At 58.3% G+C, this 15,934-nt stretch overlaps 3 protein-coding genes across 5 annotated transcripts in view; all 3 read left to right on the top strand.

The window, feature by feature from the left end:
- LOC122376056 (iron-sulfur clusters transporter ABCB7, mitochondrial-like) overlaps positions 1–15,934 on the top strand; it is a 32,023-nt gene that overhangs the window by 11,260 nt on the left and 4,829 nt on the right. For 2 of the 3 annotated variants that reach the window (XM_043355727.1, XM_043355728.1), the window contains exons 2-7: positions 5,093–5,307; positions 6,125–6,181; positions 6,748–6,893; positions 7,173–7,365; positions 7,653–7,819; positions 15,545–15,646. In XM_043355727.1, coding sequence (XP_043211662.1) covers positions 5,229–5,307; positions 6,125–6,181; positions 6,748–6,893; positions 7,173–7,365; positions 7,653–7,819; positions 15,545–15,646 — 744 coding nt within the window. In that variant the 5' untranslated portion in view covers positions 5,093–5,228. The remainder of the gene's footprint in view (positions 1–5,092; positions 5,308–6,124; positions 6,182–6,747; positions 6,894–7,172; positions 7,366–7,652; positions 7,820–15,544; positions 15,647–15,934) is intronic. The other variant, XM_043355729.1, reaches the window with a different exon arrangement.
- On the top strand, positions 572–2,823 carry LOC122376057 (SET domain-containing protein 4-like). Its single transcript, XM_043355730.1, has one exon. It carries the CDS (start codon positions 666–668, stop codon positions 2,043–2,045), a length of 1,380 nt encoding a protein of 459 aa, XP_043211665.1. The 5' UTR covers positions 572–665; the 3' UTR covers positions 2,046–2,823.
- Positions 2,843–4,599, top strand: LOC122376058 (SET domain-containing protein 4-like). The gene has a single exon (XM_043355731.1). The coding sequence runs from the start codon at positions 3,032–3,034 to the stop codon at positions 4,391–4,393; it is 1,362 nt and encodes a 453-aa protein (XP_043211666.1). The 5' UTR covers positions 2,843–3,031; the 3' UTR covers positions 4,394–4,599.

Genomic DNA, 15,934 nt, shown 5'->3' with positions numbered 1-15,934 from the left:
CAATTAACTGCGTCCTGCGATACGTAAGTTGTTCATTTCTTTTTGAATGATCAGCGGTGAACTGGGCGGGGACGAGATCGGGCAGTGTCCCAAAATTTGCCAGTTTCGGTGGAAAGTAACATCAAAATAAAAAAAATTCCACTCTCAAGTCTCATCCCCAATTTTCCAGAGCGATTTTTCACTCCCTAGTTTACCAATTAAGAGCATCTGCGTGCACCTTGTACCTCCCTCCATATTCGATTCAATGATCTTTTAGGCAGCTCCCACATCCTCCAACACTCACAAATTAATTGTTGATATATATTTTCTGCTCTTTTTTGTACTCTTCTAACTGGCAATTTTCCACTCTCAGCCCTCCTTATAGTCACAGTGTATAATGTATATAACTGCTTATAGTGACGAATCTTCCCCTCTGACACCCAAGCCAAAATATAATTTTGGGACACTGAGGTCGGGTGATGGGTTCGTGGTGTCATTCGCAGCAAGCATCACTTGGCGAGGCACCCGGGTCCAAAGCCATCCAAAGCTACCATTCAACCATTCGAACACATTTTTTTTTTTATTAAAAAAAACTATTATTAACATTTCGTGCGCAATGCGTATAGTGCCTCTGCAACGAAAGACGTGCATCAGCCTCATGCATTACATTTCAGACTGTTGTGCAAATGGGGAGGACGAAAAGGGTGCGCCGTAGGAAGCGGGCCGTGTCCGCCGAGAGCTCGGTTGATGTAGATGGCCGGCTGTCCGAGCTGGTGGGCTGGATGCGGCGCCGCCGGTGGTCGGGACCGGGCCCTCTGAGGCCGGCCCTGTTCCCGGACACGGGCCGCGGCCTGCTGAGCCGGCAGCCGCTGCAGCCCGGCGCCACGCTCGTCTCGATCCCGCTCTCGCTGCTGGTCAGCTCGGCGACGGCGCTGCGCTCCGAGCTGGGCGCGGCGCTGCGGGCCGCCCGGCCGGCCGTCTCGGCCCAGCTGGCCGTCAGCCTGTGGCTGGCGCTGGAGCGGCGGCGCGGCGCCGACTCCGCCTGGCGGCCGTACCTGGCCTCGCTGCCGAGCGCCTACACGACGCCGGCGTACTGCGAGCCGCGCGAGCTGAGCGCCGACCTGCTGCCGGAGGCACTGCTCTCGGCGGCGCGACTTCAGCACGCCGCTGTTCGTCGAAATCTACTGCGTGCCCGGCGGGTGCTGCGCGAAACATCAGCGCCGTGCGTGGCCGGCTGGGAGCTCTCTGAAGAGGAGCTCCGACACGCCTGGGTGACGGTGAAGACACGCGCCATGTGTGTGGAGCCGGAGGAGGACCTCGGAAACGCGCCGTCCGGCCTCAAAGACGACAACTGCGCGCTCGCACCGTTCCTGGACCTCTTCAACCACCGGTCGGGCGCCACCGTCTACAGCAGCGTCTCCGACGGCTGCTATCGGCTGATGACGGAGCACGGCGTAGCCGCCGGCGAACAGGTCTTCATCGACTACGGCCCGCGTGACAACCTGCAGCTGGTGCTCGACTACGGGTTTGTGGTGCCGGGCAACGAGCGAGACGCAGTGCCAGTGCCTGCCGAGTGGGTACCTCTGCCCGCGGAGGCTCAGCGCGCGGCCGACGACGCTCGCCTACGCTCCTTTCTGTCCGTGGGTCGTGAGGGCTACTCCCGCGACCTGCTGACGCGGCTGTACCTGGCGGCGCTCCCGGAGCAAGAGTTGGCCTCCGTGGACGGCCAGGAGGTGCAGTGTATGAGCCTGCAGGAGCTGACTGCTCCGGCGGCGGTGCGCCGCGCGCTGGCCGCCCTGCTGGTGCGTCTGGTGCGGCACCTGGAGTCGTGTCTGGCGGCGCAGCGCGCCATGCCGGCGCCCAGTGACGCGCTGCGGGTCTGCTCGGCGCTGCTGCGCGAGTGGCTGCTGGTGCTGCAGGGCCACGTATGGGAGCTGGGCCGGCGGCCCGGCGCCGACGGTGTGGTGCGGCCCGTGTACGGCACGCGGCTGGGTGATGTCGTCACAGAGAGCGTCATTCATGGCGCGGGCGGGGAGCTCTACGTGGAGATGTGTGCTGATGGGTAGCGCTTCAGGTTATCCACCTTCGGCTACTGATCACGAAAGTAGCAACCAAGTGTTACTCACAACTACTGACCATTGGTTGTAAGTCTTTGTTAACCACTTACTACTTCTGTTATTTGTTATGTAACATGGTTTGTTGTTGTGTACAAATTAGCTAACGTCTCAGGCTTTACTGGAATTAACCGTTTGGTACAAACAATATGCTTTTACTGTGCAATATCTATTGACAAATAGCTGTGAAAAAATGTAAGTGCACTAATGCCTCAGGTTTTGTCTAATGGTAATCGTTTAGTCATCTAATCGTGGTTCAGTCTTGTAGGTATTTACATTTACGTGTTGTGCTTTACATCTCGTTTGTGCTTTGTGCTCACAATCTGCTATGTATTGTCTCGTTTCTGTAACTTGTGCGTAGCTACTAGCCGGCTGGTGTCGAGCGTTAACGTATTCTTACATCGTTACATTGTATTTTACTCGGTGTGTTATTGGAATTCACTCATCACAGCAATGTGCCCTTATAATCGGTTTGTTGTGGACATGTGCTAACGTCTCAGGCTGTATTGTGGTCGCAGCGATGGCTGTGTCACAGGGCTTTCATTCTTGCCTTCCAATAAACATTGAACTAAAATGAGTGTTTTGCCGAGGAGGGCGAAGTATTTTACTTTCTCTGCTTGGAAATTTACGCTGAACTAGGAAACTCTTGATCGGCCTAGTTTTGCGATTAGTTATACATATTTATTTTTAGAGCGAAACTTTTTCGGACTGGAAATGTAACTTTTAGCTTCCTGCCCTTGCTTTCTGAATTGCGACCATCCTACTTTCGCTTCTAAACCTTCAACCGACTTTTGAATTTTGCCTTTACAAATTTGAAGAACATGCAATCATTCATCGAGTATCGACCTGAAGATAAATTGATGACCTGGGTTTTCAAGATACATGATCTATTGTGATACACTGTGAACGACACATTGTATTTTCAGATCAGCTGAAACATGGGAAGAACGAAAAGACATCGCCTTCGGAATCGCGCTAATGCTACGGAGAAACCCATTATCGTGTCGTCCGAGCTGGCCGAGCTGGTGGTCTGGATGCGGCGCCACCGGTGGTCGGGACCGGGCCCTCTGAGGCCGGCCCTGTTCCCGGACACGGGCCGCGGCCTGCTGAGCCGGCGGCCGCTGCAGCCCGGCGCCACGCTCGTCTCGATCCCGCTCTCGCTGCTGGTCAGCTCGGCGACGGCGCTGCGCTCCGAGCTGGGCGCGGCGCTGCGGGCCGCCCGGCCGGCCATTTCGGCCCAGCTGGCCGTCAGCCTGTGGCTGGCGCTGGAGCGGCGGCGCGGCGCCGACTCCGGCTGGCGGCCGTACCTGGCCTCGCTGCCGAGCGCCTACACGACGCCGGCGTACTGCGAGCCGCGCGAGCTGAGCGCCGAACTGCTGCCGGGGGCGCTGCTCTCAGCGGCGCGCGGTCAGAGGCGGCTGCTGCTGCGGCAGCTGGAGCGCGCCCGGCAGTTGCTGCGCCAGACATCAATCCCGTGTACGGCCGGCTGGGAGATCTCCGAAGAGGAGTTCCGTCACGCCTGGTTCACGGTCAACACGCGCGCTGTGTTCCTGGACCCGTCACACGCTCCCGGGCTGTTCTCTGAGGACAATCTAGCGCTGGCACCGTTCCTCGATCTGTTCAACCACTCTCCGACAGCGAATATGAGCAGCCGTGTCGTCGGAGATCACTATGAGCTCGTCACCGAGGACCGTTTCTCCGCTGGCGAGCAAGTGTTTATCAACTACGGCCCGCACGACAATCTGAGACTGCTGCTCGACTACGGGTTTGTGGTACCGGGTAACAGCCAGGACGCTGTGCCGGTGCCGGCCGAGTGGGTGCCCCTACCGGCGGCGGTTCGGGACGACTCGCCCTCCGGGGACTTAACCGTCGGCCGCTCGGGCGTCTCCTGGGGTCTGGCAGTCCGCCTGTACCTGGCTGGTCTGACGGCGGCTGAACGGGCTGCCGGCCGCGCCGCAGATGTGTGGAGACTGGCTCCAGAGGAGCTGACGGCGCCGTCGGCGGTGCGCCGCACGCTGGCCGCCCTGCTGGTGCGTCTGGTGCGGCACCTGGAGTCGTGTCTGGCGGCGCAGCGCGCCATGACGGCGCCCAGTGACGCGCTGCGGGTCTGCTCGGCGCTGCTGCGCGAGTGGCTGCTGGTGCTGCAGGGCCACGTATGGGAGCGGGGCCGGCGGCCTGACGCTGACGGTGTGGTGCGGTCCGTGTACGGTACGCGGCTGGGTGATGTCGTCACCGTCAGTGCTACTCGGGAAAATGGCGAGGAGTGCTACATGGTGGAAAAGGCTGCAGTCAAACCTTGAAGGCTAGTGAAATGTCTCAGTGGTGACGTAAGTTGGTGCTAAAGCTGTGACATTGTTTCAATACTGTTCCGTGCATGTACATCCGTGACGACACATAACCTGTTTTTTTTTTTTTTTTGCATGCATTTGCTGTGAGACATATGTCGAGATTGTTACATTCATGACTGTTGTTAGACTCCAGCAACCGTTTTTGCAATATAGACTGCTGAGATGGATGTCCGAGCATTTTGTTGTCCCTCAGTAGTTTTTTTTCTTATCAAGACATTATTGTAAGATTGAGCTTATCTTCTGCTTGGGAGACACTGTTCAGGTGGATTAGTAGGCACGCCTACACACGCGGCTTTCCTGGTCAAACGGGAAGCGTTAGAAGATTCGATTCGATCAAATATGACGAGCTCGACGAAAATCTTTGGCCTTACTTTTGATCCACATATGCAGTTGTAATATTCGACGATTCTTCACGATTACCCCGACACGCACCTTATGCATGCCCAAACCCTAGCTGACTGCTGGTCAATCACATGTGGGAAACTTGTGAAGCCGTCCGACTGAGTTGACCTGTACCCGCACCAATTTCCACTGCCACTCCATCCGACTCTGACTGAAGGGTGCCACTATCGCCCGACCCTGTCACCATGACGCGGCACTTGCCCGGTGTTCACGCGCCTGTGTGTGACCGCCGTCTCCGTCACGTTTCAGTGGGCCGGCCGCGGCGGGGACGCAGTGAGGTGGCGGAGGCCCGGTGACGCTGCCAGCTGAGCGGTACTGCCCCTCTCCTGAGGTGTCGGTGGTCTGAGAGGTCGGGCGGACCGACGTGACCCGCCGGCCGCCTGCCATGCTGCTCTGGCGGCTGACGGTCCGCGGTGGCCCGCTGTGCCGGCGGGCGCGCCTGACCTGGCCGGCGCCCCACACAGGTCAGTGACCGCCGACGGGGCGGGCTGGGGAATATTGCCGGAGAGGTGGCGTGCGGTGCGAGAGTGTGGATCTGGATTTGGCTCTGGTGAGGTTTTCTACGCTTCCGCCCTGTCAAATGGGGAATGTTTACACTGCAAACACTTTTTGTAACCTTTCTTTCGCCTTGAACTCTAGTTGTTCAACCGAACATGTTGTGCTATTCTGATCAAACCGGATCAGAATCTTTCTAAATTTTCCGTATAGCTACTTGCCTCCGACCGGGTATATTTCGTAGCGCCTAAGACGAAGTGACTCGTTTACTAAGGACCCTCGAGAATAAACCATTTTGGATAGTAGAATCTAGAACTAGCACTCCTGTACTGTATTTTGACCTCTAGACTGTACCCATTTACCCATCAACCTATTTAAAATGGTAACACTTGTTTCAAGAGTTATTTTAGCCCGAAAACATGCAGTACACACAGATAGCCATCGTCCTCTTGTTGCAATCTTGTGATATGTTAATAAATGTAAATAGTGGTTTATTGAACGTGATACACTGAACACTCCTAATTTACATCCTTATTGTAAACTGCACACGATTGTCTTGTCAACATAGCATCTAACCACTGTGTTGTCCTCCGTTTGTAGTGCTCTCCTCCGTAGTTCTCAGCTCCTCGCACGCTGCTTGGTGCCGCTCCCGCTCGCTCTAAACGCCCCGCTGCCGCTGTGTGTGCCCGCTTCCCCTGTCGGCGTCCCTCCCGCGCCCAAACCTTTTAGCACAGAGCGCTCTGAACAGACGTCGCTCCTCCTGACTCGCCGCTCGCCTGCTTCCAGCGGCCGTCACCGCCGGCGCGCACTGGCTGGCCGCCGGACCCAGCCGCGGCCGCAGACGTAAGACTGGCACTGAGGAGCTGACATAGGGTATATCGAGAGACTCGAGAGTAGCCAGGATGGAGGAGTTGACAGGGTATATTGAGTTGAGAGACGGAGGATAGCGGAATCGGAGGAGGTGCGGTAGCGAGCGGGCTTCTCTGGTCGCTTCTGGAGTTTCGCAGTGAAGAGACTGAGTGGATGACAAACGGAAGATGGTGCATGTCGAAACTGCTAATATCTTTTCCCGTTTACTCTTACGATCAGCTTGCATTCGTAAATGTTACTAGCTTTAATTGTACAGAATATTGTATGATCAATAGTGCTGACCCCATCGGTGATACTCTTGAATATAATATGCCCTCTTGATGTCTGACCTTCCATTGTTAGGGACCACGTCTCGACTTTCTCCGAAACTGCGAACTTTGCGCACTGGTTATGCCAAAATTATTCTAGAGCGTCTGATATATTTCGACACACCCGTCACCGCACTCTATTATGTTGTGCCCTATAGGTATTGATGCACAAACTTGACTTTCTTTTTCACTCGTCTGACGCTCTGGGGCGCCGGGTGCCGTATGCTGCAGGTCTGCTTGCCAGCCCTCCCCTAGTCCGTGGCTGCTTTCACCCTGGGGCCTCGACGCTCTCGCAAGAGAGCCTCGGTCCTCTGCAGGGACCGGATGTCTCCTCCTCACAAATGGTCAAAACCATGCTCGGATACGTCTGGCCGAAGGTAAGCGCCTTGGGTGGCGCAGGGAGGGTGGTATAATATGGAGGGGGTTCGGTATCGCGTAGAGGGTGTAACAAAATGTGAGGTCATCTCCCCTGCAAAACCCAGATGACTGACGACCATGTCACCAGAGTTCAATAGACACTGTTCTGAGTTGAATTAACACATTCTTGTTTGGGAGTACTGTGTTTCTCGAGAACAATTCTCATTCATGCCCTGCACATCACAGATAAGCCTCTAACTGGCACCCACCCCACATGCTGACCTCCCCGTATTAACCAGGACGACAAGGAGAGCCGGCGCCGAGTGGTGGCCGCCGTCGGTCTGCTGGCCGGCGCCAAACTGCTGAACGTCCAGGTGCCGTTCATATTCAAATCGCTGGTGGACTACCTGAACACGCACACGGGAGAGATGCTGACGCTGGCCGAGCCGGTCAGCACAGTGACCACCTACGCCACCGCGCTGGTGATCGGATGTGAGTGGCACTGGGCCGGTCCTAATGCTGGGAGACGGAGGAGTGAGGAGGCCAGAGGGGAGAGGGCAATGTAGCAGCCCTACAGTCTGCTGCTCGAAAGTGTCGTTAGGTGTTGAAACAACGCTAATCTGGGTGACATTCATAAGTTCTTTGTTGTATAGCATTCTTTCTCACATAGTTGTTTTACTTTTACATTTGTTCTGTACTACCCCGTTTCATCTTGCTTGTGCTCTTCTCCTTTTGGTCTTCCCCTATTCTTCCCCTCACCCACCCCCTGCGCCCCTCAGACGGTCTGGCGCGCGCCGGAGCGGCCGCCGGTAACGAGCTGCGTAACGCCGTGTTTGCCACCGTGGCGCAGCGCTCCATCAGGAAGGTGGCCAAGAACGTGTTCCTGCACCTGCACGAGCTCGACCTGAGCTTCCACCTGAGCCGGCAGACGGGAGCGCTCTCCAAGGTGAGACCCGAGGGGAGAAGGGCTTACATAGACTGGGAGTGGCGTGATCTGGCTCTCTTCTAATTAAATTCATGCTGCTAATTATGTGGGCTACCTATACCTATCGCTAATACAGCCACGCATCGCCCGCTATCTGGCGTGTAGCACGTCGCGCTGTGTCGCGTTGTTGTTGTTGTTGTTGTTTGACCCCCCGGCTACCGCCGGAGCGGTAGCGTAGCCGACCGGCTCTTGTGGGCCATGTATCCGGCGGCCAAGGCCGCCACCACGTCGTCGCGCCGGACATCGTGGGCCGCGCCGATGATGTTGCCCAGCGCACGGAGCCGGGGGCCGTACAGGCACGGGCATTCCAGCAACACGTGCGCCGGGGTGTCCGCTGCTTCAGAGCAGACTAGGCAGCGGCCCGCTGGGCATTCCTTGTCGTCGCATTGAGCGCACTCAGGTGTAGGTCTTCGACCAATCCGGTGGAGGTACTGCTCCGATCGGGCCCAGTGGCCAGACCGGAGCTGGTGGATGTCGACGGCCTCCTCCCTGGTGGCGGTCCGGACCGGGGCGGGGGCGCGGTCCCCCATGACGGTGCGGTACCAACCGGCCAGCCAGTCCGCCTGCCACTTCCTCTTGGAGTGCCGCGCGACAGCCCGCGTAAGAGTACGGACATCCACCGGCGTTGACTGCTGAGGAAGAGCGGCCGCCTCCTTGGCCAGGGCGTCCGCTCTTTCATTACCGGCGAGCCCACAGTGGGCCGGGACCCATTGCAGCGTGACCGTGCTGCCGTCGGCCGTCATGCGCCGGAGCTGGGCCCACAGCCTGGCGCCCAGTGTCGAGGCCTGGGCCGCAGCGCCTCCAGCCAGGAGCAGCAGAGCCGCCTTCGAGTCCAGGCAGGCGACTACAGGCACTCCTCTGCAGCCCGGCAGCTCGGCGGCCGCCTCCAGAGCTGCCAGCAGCGCGGTGAGCTCCGCGCGGGTGCTGGAACAGAAGCGGCCCGCCGGCACCCGTACCTCCAGGTCGTCTCCGTTTGGTGGGCGGAGCAGCGCGCCGCCGCCACCGTTCTCCACGCCGCCCTCCGCCGAGCCGTCCGACCAAACCCATACGGCCTCGGGCGGGAGCTCTCGGATGCGCTCCTCCGCCGCGGCTCGGCGGGTCTCTGCAGATGTCGCGCGGCTGGCTCGCGGACCGAGGTCCAGATGGAATTGGACGGCAGTACTGTCGGTCCACGGCGGCAGGGAGTGGTGTAGTCGGGTCTCCACTGGGATGTCTTTAGCCCCGGCGGCTGACAGCGCAGCGAGCCCCACCTCTCTCCATCCCTCGGTGGTACGTAGTCGGCGCGGGACGACCGCTTCACCCACTGTCCTCAGCGGGTCGCCCTCCGGGAGGGACGCGGCGAGGCCCACCATTCTTGCCGCTAGCGTCACGCGGCGGGACCGCGCGTCTGCCATCCCGGCCTCCGACATTAGGGCGTGGACGGGCGTAGACGCTGCGCAGCCTGTCACCACACGGGCCGCGGCACGCAGCTCTCTCGCTATGATCTCCACGTGTGTTGGGGGGGTCGCCGGCAGCCAGGCGGCTGCAGCGTACTCCAGCGCCCCCCTGACGTACCCATTTGCCACAGTCCTTAGTTGCCGTTCCTCCAGACCCCACGAGCGTCCTGTCATCTTCCTGAGCTGGGCTACCCTGGGCCTGACTTTCCGGCGGAGTTCCGCACAGTGTGGGCCGAAGTGCAACAGGCGGTCAAACGTCACTCCCAGGAGGCGGAGTTTGGGACCCGCTTTCACCGGGGCGCCTGCCACCTTCACCGTCACATCTTTGGCATCCTGGGCCCATTGCGAGAGGACAATGGCCTGGGTCTTCTCACCCGCCACTACCATCTTCCAGCGGGTCGCCCAAGCTGCGATGGTGTCGGCTGCTCGCTGTGCTCTCTCCCGGGCCAGGGCGATAGAGCATCCGCTGCTGAGGGTGGCGGTGTCGTCCGCGTACATGTAGGTGGATGTACACGGGATACACCGCAGTTCCAGGATCAGGTCGGCGGCCCACAGGGTGTACAGCGTCGGAGCCAGAACGCTGCCCTGCGGGAGGCCGGCTCTGAAGACGCGCTCTGCGCTCCGGGTGCCGTTCACCTCCACCGACGCCCGGCGGTCACGCAGGAACGCCCAGATCCAGCGGGTCATACAGGCGGGCAGGCCCAACCGCAGGAGCTTCAGCTGTAGCATACGGTGGTCGATGACGTCATAGGCGCGGCTGAAGTCGTATGCCATAAGAACGAACTTCTCGGCCGTGACGCCGTCCACCGGCTTCCCTCTCGGTTTGGGCTTGTTCCATCCGTCCTGGACCGTTTGGATCAGCCTTCCCAGGTTCTCTTCCGCGGACCGTCCTCTTCGGAAGCCGACCTGCTCAGATGGGACCATCTCCTCCCTCTCCGTCAGGTAGGTCATGCGTGCAGACACCATTCGCTCCATCAGCTTCGCCAGGTGTGACGTCAGCGCAATGGGTCGGTAACTTGATGTTAGCTTGGGGTCCTTTCCAGCCTTGGGGATCGGAACGATGACGGCTCTGCGCCAGTCAGCCGGTACCTCTCCCCGCAACCAGGACTGATTGATGACGCGCAGGAGCAGGGCCTTGGCTCTCGGGCCGAGATGCTTCAGATGCTCCGCGCAGATATTGTCTGGTCCGGGGGCTTTCCTATCGCTCATCTTCCTCAGTTGGTTGTTCAGCTCGTTTTCCGTGAAGGGGCCGCAGCAGCCGCCGTCTTCTCTCTGACCCGCGCACGCGGTACACGGGAGGCGGCTTAGCTGGTTAAGCTCCTGTTTCACGACGCGGTCCCGTTTCCTGTTACGGACCTGTCGACTAACTCTGGAGTAGGTGCGCACGAAGGAGGTCGCCTTCTCCAGGTCCTCCACGGCGAGGCCGCGGTCCCCTTGGAGAGCGTGGCCGGGGCACGCCTGCACCGATCCCTCCATCTTGCGTAGCACCTTCGTGACTCTCCCGATGTTAGTCGGCTTGTTGAGCGTGGTAGAGGCGAACTCACGGAAACTGCGGGTCTTGGCCTCCTCTTCTACCTTGGCGGCCCGACGTTTGGCTTCCAGCCATCTATCCTTAGCCGCACGGGATCGGTCCTGCTTCATGGCGTCCCTCGCCTCCCGGCGCTCCGCCACCGCCTCGACGAGTTCTGGGTCCAGGGCCCATGGCCGAGGGTCGGCCCGCGCTCCCCGCGGAATTGCGGTGGTGCTCTGGTACAGGAGGACCCGGTTGAATAGTCCCAAGAGCTGCTCCGTGGAGGCGTCTGGCGGCGGCGGGGTCGACTCGAGCACCGTCTCAATGCCAGCGCTGAAGCCGTCCCAGTCTGCCTTATGGAAGGCCCACTTGGTCTTCCTGATGCGTCTCGGCCGGCCCCCATGACATGTGACCTCGATGAGTTGAGGGAGGTGGTCACTGCCGAGATCCTCACCGACAGTCCACTCACACCTCCTGGCCAGGCCACGGTTGCAGGCAGTGACATCCGGGGCCCCCGTGTTGCCTCGATAGTCGGCGTGAGTCGGGGCGCCGGAGTTGAGGGTGTGCCAGTCACCGGACGCGATCCAGTCAGCCAGCCGTTGACCCACGTCGTCCGCGTCGTCACACCGATGATCCCATGAAGGGTGGTGCGCGTTGAAGTCCCCGGTGACTATGCAGTCGCTGTTTGTTCTGAGGGAGAGAGCGAAGTTGTCCACCCGGTCGTCATTCTCACCCGGACGGATGGGCGGCCTGTAGAAGTTGTGTATGTCGATAGACGGTTGACTAGCTTGTTGACTAGAAGAGGGCAGAAACAGTCGAACGCCACACCACTCCGTGACATCGTCAGAGCCGTCGAGCGGGCGGTCCTCAAGCCTTTGGAAGTGAAGTCCGTCCCTGATGTAGATCGCGACGTCTCCTCCTTTCACGGCGCCGTCTGATCTACGCCCGCGCGCTCTCCGGGTGACCGAGGCGGTCTGGAAACCAGGGATGTTGATGGTCTTGTTCGCCGGCATTTGGGCCTCCTGAATCGCCACCACGTCTACCTTCTTGTCCGAGAGCCAGCGTTGAACCTCCAGCAGCTTCCTGCGAAGGCCTTCCGCATTCCAGCTCATGACGAGTAGTCGGCTTCGGACACGGCAGTTTCTACGGTAGCGGCGGTTCTTCTTCGCCCTCCTGCTGCGGCGACCAGCCCCAGCCCGGCCACCCATGGCCCCGCCGCCCGCGCCGGCGGCGGGGGGCGCCTGGCTATTCATTCAGCGCGGGCCGGGCCGCTGCGAAGGGCCGGCCATCGGCCCTCCTGTCGCGGCACCCGGTCCCGCTGGTGGGCATCCGCTGCCCCAGGCGTGTCGTTGGAGAAGATGAAATCCGCGACGACGTGGTGGCGCGTCGGCCACCGGCGACCGGCCCCCGAGGGGGCGATCCGGATCCCGTTTGGTTTCCTCGGGCGCTCTCCACGTCCGAGGCGGGGGAGGTCCCCCACACCGCCCACCTCGAGAAGGCGGGATCCATCCAGGCGGCGTCGTCCTGGATCACGGCGCGCTGGCTGCCGGCGTCTCAGACATCTTGAACTGCGCCATGACGATGATGTAGGTGACGATGGTGGACCAGACGCTGATCAGGGTGGAGCGCCGCAGACGGAACAGGCCCAGGTCGCCGGCCGTCTCCAGGTCGTGTTGGACGTTCCTGAGCAAGGGGCCGACGGCGCCGTCCAGCTGCGGGCGGTGCCACTCGAGCCGCAGCAGCAGCCGGCGGCCGGCGTCCAGCCGGTTCAGCAGCTGCTGGCAGGTCTCACACGGTCCGCCCATGGAGACGGCCGCCAGCGGCAGGTAGCGCAGCAGGAAGGCCACGTCCTGCAGCGGGTAAAAGAGCAGCGCGGCCAGCATCACCTGCGACAGCACGGCCACCGCGCTCAGCATGACCAGCTCCGGGGACATCGAGGAGCACAGGCTGCTGGTCACCTCCGACAGACGGCGGTGCAGATGACCGAGCCGACGCAGCTCGGCCTCATCCAACAGCGGCGGCGCAGCGGCTTCCACACGCGTGACATCAGCCTGGGCGGCTTCGGCGACGGCTTCGACACCAACCGGCTCAGCAGTGGCGGTGGTGTCAGCAGCGACGGGGGCGGCAGCCAGTACCTCCAGTCTGCCGTTCACCAGTTGATGACCGTGCGCCAGCAGCAGCCCGACGAGGACGAACTTCATGGCGATCAGAGCGAAGGACACGGTGGAGTAAGCGAGACCGATCGTCAGTGCAACCCACTCTGTGCACGATAAGTGATGACTCACACCGACCGGAGGTGGTATTACTTTACACACCCACACTATGGTATGTACCTTAGTGGCGAAATAAATGGCCGTCACGCCAGCAGTAAGCGCCCACATGGCCGCGCCGATGGTGCTCGGTCGTAGCCGCGAGGTGACGGGCTGTGGCAGCAGCTGCTCCAACTCCTTCAGAACGCTGCAGAGGTCGGATAGCACACGGCTGTAGCGGCGCCGGCCCACGGTCAGCGACAGCATCAGAGACAGGTAGATCATGGCCAGGGGAATCCCAATGAAGTTCGACTGGAAAAACGATCTGAAGAACGGCTCTCCGGCGCGCTGATCCTCTCTAAACGCCTCGAGGCTAAATATGGCGAAGGTGAATCCAACGACGGAGTGTATGAGGAAGGCTACCAGCGCGCCGACGACGGGAGTCCAGCCGCTGCCAGCCAGCAGGCCGGCGGCACTCAGCAGGCGGACGAACGAGCGACAGGCGCCGGACGGCAGCTCGATGCGCTCGTCGGCACACTTCGCGTCCCCAGGTTCAGAAGGGCCGGCCGGCGAGCGGAGCGGCGACGGACCCACTCGCAGAAAACGAATCCTCATTTCGGATAGGGAGTTCTACCGAAGACAAGGTTAGCTTTGTGCCTCAGCAGCTTCCTCTCGTTCAAAAGTTTTGGAAATGCCTGCGGCGCCACTTCAATAGAAGCTGACCGAAGTAGGACATGTACAAGACTGGTGAAGCTCAGGTGTTGTTCGATATAAATAGGTCAGCAGCAGCGGCAGCGTAATTGTCAGTATGCCTGCCCTATGGAGCATCAAAAGAAAGCCTCAAACAAAAAGGACAACGCGCTAGCGATGTGCTTTCCATCGTACTACCTTCGATCATTTCGAGACAAGACAATGTTTGATTTCCACCCAATGTAAGCAGCTCGTGCACGTCAGAATGGCCAAGTCAATGGAGTAGCTCGTCGCTGAAGTGTCCTGCCGCTTTTCAGTTCCAATACGCACCACTGCCATTTGTGGACATGGTCGACCATTTACCAATAGCGGTCGATATAGCGCAAATGGTGATTCGTCACTTTGTTATATAACACGAGCTTGCACTCAAAGATTATGTAACGCATGAACATTTGGAATTTGGCACACTACCTAAGCAAAAAGAAGTATCGAGTTTCCAAAGTAAAGGGTACTTACAGGATAAGGATAGATAATGCTAATTCCGAGCTATCCGTGCAAAATTGGTTACCACTTACCAGGGAGAGCATGAATTGCTGTGACCGCACAGCGTCAACCCTTGTCAACTCTGTCTGATGTGACAGGCTGACAGCACATGCCGAATGTGGTCAGAACGGAGCTAGCAGTGGGCCGGATGTGACATGGCTTATAATTTATCCGAGAGAGCCTATAGTCTGTACTGAAACTGGTAGACGAAACGACAACTCAGTGCACACCCAAATGATTAATTGATCTGACATTTGACACTATGTATGCCGAATGGCGTGTCCCTCAGCTCAGTTGGTAGAGCGTTGGACTCCTGGTAGTGAGAGCCCGGGTTCAAGTCGCTACGGCGCTCGATATTTGAGATTCCTTGCGGGGATGTCTTGCTGTTGATGGGAGCCGCCGCCGCCAAATCGGCTGAAATCGGCTGAGTGGGACATGCCGTGTCCGGCTTTGATGGGCACATTAAATTTTGACACCTAAATTATCCTATTACTCAGAATTGTGTGATCGGATCGAAGTGGTCAGGGTCTCAAACAACAAAATCTGCCTTGCACTGACTCTGGCTTTGTGATCTGTTAGGTCCTACAGTGAGATGCTGGCACTTAATGAAAGATTGAGACCAGGTTAGGCGTGCTTCAGCCCACTCTGCCCTTAAATGGCACAATGTTGCTTACAGCTTGATTGTTCCACCTATGGTAATCAGCAGAAGCAGCCTATCTGCTATTTACCTACCTATTTACTCACAGCTTTGTGCACAAGGTCCTCAGCCTCACTTTTCACTAGCACCCTAGGCTTTGACCCCCAGCTCGTGAAGTTTGCCTCTCGTCACCTACACAATGACTGCATTTGAGGGGATTGCGTCGGGTATTGACAGAGTTTTTTTGCAATTCATGCACAAAACAGCAACAGAGATCACTCTGTTACCTTGCCAGGGCATACGGTTCATCTTGGAAGTTGATCAGTAGCTACTTCTGTAAAAACGTAAGACACAACTTATGGTACTGATAGAAGGTACTGTAGGCCATTTCAGACGCGTTGGATCAGCGATTTGGGATTTTCCATTAAAATGTTGATGCAACACCTTGAATTAAGCTACGTCTCTCACAAAGCCTTCGTTATTCACGAGGAAATCAAGCAAATCATTTTAGATTGCCTGCTAATCCACGCTCTGCGCTTACATACATCTACCGGATACGATCTTGTGGGATCCTCAGTAATGCTATTTTGACGCCCTTTCCGTGTGTGCTGGTCCCCGCAGGCGATCGACCGAGGCAGCCGGGGCATCAACTTCGCCCTCTCGGCGCTGGTGTTTAACGTGGTGCCCACCATTTTCGAAGTCAGTCTCGTCAGCGGCATACTGGTGAGTGATGTATTTGACAGAACTATAATATATCAACTTCTACAATGGATCGGCATTTTGATGGGCTAGAGACGATGTGGTGTCATGTGCTTCCTAAATAAGTGGAGATGGGTTTCGATAACAGATGAATGAAGTGCAAAAATTACTTTAATCAAGTGGTTTCAAGAATCAGCACAAACGAGCAGATCAGAAATGTTTGGTTACCTTGCATGATTGACGCAATTTCTTTCCTCCACTGATTCTTACGTCCACTGATGGATATCTGGTGTATCCTGACCAGACCCGACC

Source organism: Amphibalanus amphitrite, unplaced genomic scaffold (assembly GCF_019059575.1).
Source record: "Amphibalanus amphitrite isolate SeventyFive unplaced genomic scaffold, NRLGWU_Aamphi_draft 001999F_arrow, whole genome shotgun sequence".
Classification (NCBI taxonomy): domain Eukaryota; kingdom Metazoa; phylum Arthropoda; class Thecostraca; order Balanomorpha; family Balanidae; genus Amphibalanus; species Amphibalanus amphitrite.
Note: the sequence above shows the minus strand (reverse complement) of the source record. Positions and strands in the feature narration are given on the sequence as shown.